Source organism: Mandrillus leucophaeus, unplaced genomic scaffold, assembly GCF_000951045.1.
Source record: "Mandrillus leucophaeus isolate KB7577 unplaced genomic scaffold, Mleu.le_1.0 Scaffold1683, whole genome shotgun sequence".
Lineage (NCBI taxonomy): Eukaryota > Metazoa > Chordata > Mammalia > Primates > Cercopithecidae > Mandrillus > Mandrillus leucophaeus.
The window spans coordinates 46,836-52,082 of record NW_012101680.1 but is presented as its reverse complement, the minus strand read 5'-3'; the positions used below and the strand labels follow the sequence as shown (position 1 = coordinate 52,082).

At 37.0% G+C, this 5,247-nt stretch overlaps 1 protein-coding gene across 1 annotated transcript in view; it reads right to left on the bottom strand.

The window, feature by feature from the left end:
• The window catches only part of LOC105537076 (ankyrin repeat domain-containing protein 18B-like), a 47,967-nt gene that overhangs the window by 21,913 nt on the left and 20,807 nt on the right, over window positions 1–5,247 (bottom strand). The window contains 1 exon segment of the mRNA XM_011976547.1: window positions 3,113–3,180. Coding sequence (XP_011831937.1) covers window positions 3,113–3,180 — 68 coding nt within the window.

Here is a 5,247-nt window from a genome sequence, read left to right as displayed (position 1 = left end):
CTCTGTCTCAAAAAAAAAAAAAAAAAAAATTACAAAAAGTCCCCTGCATACTTCTGAGTTTTCTCCCAATTTAATAGACACATGTGAAGAAAAGCAGCCCTTCCAGCTTTAGATACTATCTTGTGAGAACGTGATGTTTGGAGCTGTTGCTAAGTAGCCAACCATGAAAGGAGAAATGAACAAGATACTGCCAACATCATAGCTGAAAGAGGAACAAGTGGGATCCAATTATATCACTGGACAACCAAACAAAGTCTGGTTCTTATGGTTTTGGCCACTGTTAGCTAGGTCTTCTAGTATTTGCAGCCAAAAGCATTCTACCCGAGAAGTTTCCCCTGGCCTACAGGATAAGATCTACTCATTTCTATACTATTAAAAGTCTTTCATTGAACTTGTTTCTAGACACAGGTAAAACAACAACAACAACAAAATCTTTGCTAAGCTTGCCTTCACCGGCACATGCTGCACATAATAAATACATAATAAATAATAACTATAAGCTATTTTCACCTCATTACCAACCACTCCCATATAATTTTTTTTGCACTAGTAAATTTGAACTGCTCATAAACTCTACAAAGTTCACTCAGGTATCCCACGTTTTAAAATTGCTCCTCCTTTTTTAAAAACTTTCATTCTTCATGGCTGCTGCTTCTGTCAAACATGCAACTTGTTAGATATTCCTTCTGCCAAGCATCATCCCTCTGCCTCCTTATTGGCAAAGTTCCACTCACTCTGCATGCTTACCCTAAATTTGACCCAGATTTTAGAAGCTTGCATTCATCACCACAAATCTAAAAGTGCCTGGCACATACTGAACATAATACATACATAATAAATTATAACAATAAACTCCCAGATGACATTGGGCACACAGTAAGCACTACATAAGGTAGTAAATAAATGACATTGGTATTCACAATCTCCTAACTGTATTTTTTAAATGGATTTTGTAACATTGGAAAAATGTTTAGTCCACAAAAGACACATGATAGTTATTTTTTAAGTGGAAAAGTGTATGAATGAATTAAAATATTTTTTCTTAAAAATTCTGGTAAAAAAACACAAAAATTACATAGTTATCTGTATTCTGAGTACCTTAAAGACAAAAACTATTCAATTCCATCTTATCTGCTGCGATTTGTCAAACCTAACTTATAGAAGTGGTTTGATAAATATGTACTAAATTAATGGTGTCTTTACACAGTTCAGATTGTACAATGCATTTGGTGTTATATTTTTGTTATTGTGAACCATTTTTATAATTTTATTTTTTTGAGCCTAGAGTTTGGCTACTGTAATATTTATTATGATCATCTTTTGCCAAATGGTAACAGAGTTTTTTTTTTTTTTTTTTTTGAGATGGAGTCTTGAGTCTTGCTCTGTCACCCAGGCTGGAGTGCAGTGGCACAATCTTGGCTCACTACAATCTCCACCTCCTGGGTTCAAGCAATTCTCTTGGCTTAGCCTCCCAAGTAGTTGGGATTACAGGTGCTTGTCCCCGTTCCTGGCTAATTTTTGTATTTTTAGTAGACATGGGGTTTCACCATGTTGGTTAGGCTGGTCTCAAACTCCTGATCTCAAGTGATCTGCCTGCCTCAGCCTCCCAAAGTGCTGGGATTACAAGCATGAGCCACTGCGCCCAGCCTGGTAACAGAGTATCTTGTTCCAACAAAATTAATATTTTAATTGTTCAGCACATTTTTAAAAATAGCTTGTTTTAAGAAGTGAATATACCTCATGAGGTTCCAACTTGTGGAGAATGAGGAAAAAAATAGACCTTGTTTGTATAAGCATATGTAGCATAACTTCTGCTTCTTGTAAAGCAGTTACTTTCCCATCTTCTGCATTCAGTAGGTATCTTCAAAAATAATCTCCTATTTGTATGAGTGCACACTGGCTCAGTTTTATGGTTCTTATTTCCATTTGTTTACGGTATCAGAAAGGGATTGTTGAGCTCCCAGTTCTGAAGAGAGTTACTTTCTTAGTGACACAGACTCCTGTGTAATACAGTTGACCCTCAAACAACAGAGTTTGAACTGCAGGGGCCCACTGAGATGTAGATTTTCCTTCTGCCTCTGCAACCCAGAGACAGCAAAACCAACCTTTTTTCTTCTTCCTCAGCCTAATTAACCTGAAGATGATGAAGATGAAGATCTTTGGGAGGATTCACTTCTGCTTTATGAATAGTAAGTGCATTTTTTCCTTTTCTATGATTTTCTTTATAACAGCTTCATTTCTCTAGCTTACTTTATTGTACAAACATAGTATCTAATAATGCAGCACATACCACATATGTGTTCATGGACTGTTTATGTTATCAGTAAGGCTGCCAGTCAATGGTTTTCAACTGCACAGGGATCAGAGCCACTAACCACCTTATTATTCAAGAATCAACTATAATTAATATTTATTTACTAAATACAAACCATTTATTATAAAAATTAAATAGAAGATCCATTTGCATCACAAGTCCAATTTGTAATAATGTGATTATAGAGGAAAATAAAACATACTAACTTAAAAATCTAATTTCTTATTTATATTTACACAAAAATATCATGTAGAATTTCAGGGAACATAAGTAGGTAAATGCATGGTTTTCAGACAATACTGCGAGATTATGAATTAGCTACAACTAACTTGTTAATTCTGAATTCTAAACTAAAGAAATTAAATTTAAAAATTAATTTATATACATATATATTTAAAACTGCTCTTTTATGATTAAAACTATATAATCTTACTTTTTTTTTTTTTGGAGATGGAGTCTTGGCTCTTTTATCCAGGTTGGAGTGCAGTGGTGCGATCTCAGCTCACTGCAACCTCCACCTCCCAGGTTCAAGTGATTCTCCTGCCTCAGCCTCCTGAGTAGCTGGGATTACAGGTGCCTGCCACCACGCCTGGCTAATTTTTGTATTTTTAGTAGAGACGGGTTTTGCCATGTTAGCCAGGCTGGTCTCAAACTCCTGACCTCAGGTGATCCACCTGCCTTGGCCTCCCAAAGTGCTAGGATTACAGGCGTGACCCATTGTGCCTGGCCTATAATCTTACTTTTTAAAATCAATAAGACCACCAAGAGAAATGAGAAATTTACTATAAGAAATCTTACCTTGACTGTCGTTTTGAAGATCATTTTAAAGTATCTTATTTTTATGTTCCAAAATTTGTTGTTGGATGCTATGCATAATAAATGTAATAAATAAAATTACTATTTTAATAGTGATATGAAAAATATTTACCAAATATATTAAATTCTTAAAGCATTTCAGACAATATCAGAGCTAATATCAGAACTCTAATGTCCTATACACTTTAAAATTTTAAGCTCTATAAACTTACTAAGCTTCTGATTAAAGAAGAAAAACATGAAGTACTCATAAACTGAGAGAAGCGTAGCTCAGTAAATTATTTCTAGTTAGCTTAACATCCTGGAAAGTGTCCTGCACTCAGAGTAAGTCCTCACTCTGTAACCCATAGGTATTTTGTTTTTAGACCAGTTGCTTCTCTTAGGCTCCATGGCTTTTTCAAAAAAATAAGGATTTTACTACCTTACTTCACTAGGTTGTTAGGAGAATATAATGAGATAACATGTTTAAATATTCAGAGAAATAGTAAAGCAATGGAATAATTTATTCTTGAACTGTATTGCTGAAACAATTTTGGAATCTCAAAACCTGATGGGCGTTTTTTTCATAGGTTCTAATATTTGAATGTCACAGTTTTCAGAAAATGTTACTAAGTGCTAATTTTGGTTATCAGTTCTATTCATTGTGGCTTGTAGTTCAGGGCATTTTAGCTAATTCATAACTTGTAACTAAATTTATATATAAATATATTATTATCTCATTAAAATAGATTACCTAATTGTTCACTATTCCTGAGCTCATCAATCACACCAAGGGCAGAAAACTCATAAATGTCAAAACCTGACTTGGACAACTACCATTCCTTCTCTACTTCCTCAAACTCAGAGGCAGCAGGTCTGTGTTAGAGGCTGCATCTTCTTGGTCCTCTCCAACTGACATACAAGACAAAACCTGGCTTGTCTTGTTTTTTGGTTCCACGAAAGAGATGCACGTTAACGTTTCCTCATTTCCAAGTCATGGACTAACAACATATTTGCATGTAACATCCCATACTCAGCGCTGTTCTCATTTCACAGATCACCTTACGTGAATACGTTTATAATAACAGTAACAACAATTTCAATATTGGATGTCTCCTGTTTTGGTCTGACTTGCAGTGTTTCCTTGGAGCTAGTTAACAAATAGTCAAATGACCTTCTTGGGACTGTGCAACATGTGGAATGTTTTCTGAATCTGTGTGCCATCCTCAGGCAGCAGCCATGCTTATCTGCTCTGTATTGATCCAGTCTTAGAATATGTGCTGCTGAAACAAGTATAAAGCCCTGTTTTATACATGGACACTCATGAGTCATGGATGAGCTTAGCTCTGTTAAATCCAAATTACCTACTTTAGATACAGAGAATTCTATTGAATGACTTCCTGTGAGGTAGAATTTTAAAATATTTAAAAAACTTGAAGTAGCCTGAGAGATTTTCATTATTATGGAAACACATTACTTGAGGGGCCAACTGCAAGTTGGTGCCCACGACTCTATTGAAGGATAATGTGGAGCCTTCTGCTATCTAACAAAAGCTGCCACACCGGACAGAAAAAAACCTCAAGGTACAGATGTGATAACAAAAGGGAAAGGGAGCTCTGATCTCTTCCTGCAACATTATTTGAACGTCCCTGACTGCTGAGAACAAGCCCAACTGAATTTGCTAGAGAAAAGATGAACACAGGTCTCAAAGGATAACTTACCATCAAGGTCTAGGCTCAACCTAGCTAAGAGGTGGGCAAGAAATAAGGTTTTTAGTGTTACGGCAGGGGTCGCTTTACTTACTCTGTGTGTGGGTAAAGCCAGGAGGCCTTGCTGGCGGAGCAGCGTGCTGGGAACAATGGCTGAACATATGTGCAGGAACTAAAAAACACAGTGGCTGTGAGCTTTGCGTGTGAGTCACACGAAGAGTGAGGGATCTGAGTCAGTAAAGGCATCACAAGCCATGCGCGGTAGCTCACGCCTGTAATCCCGGCACTTTGGGAGGCCGAGGCGGGCGGATTACAAGGTCAGGAGATCGAGACCATCCTGGCGAACACGGTGAAACCCCGTCTCTACTAAAAATACAAAAAATTAGCTGGGCATGGTGGCGCCTGTAGTCCCAGCTACTCGGGAGGCTG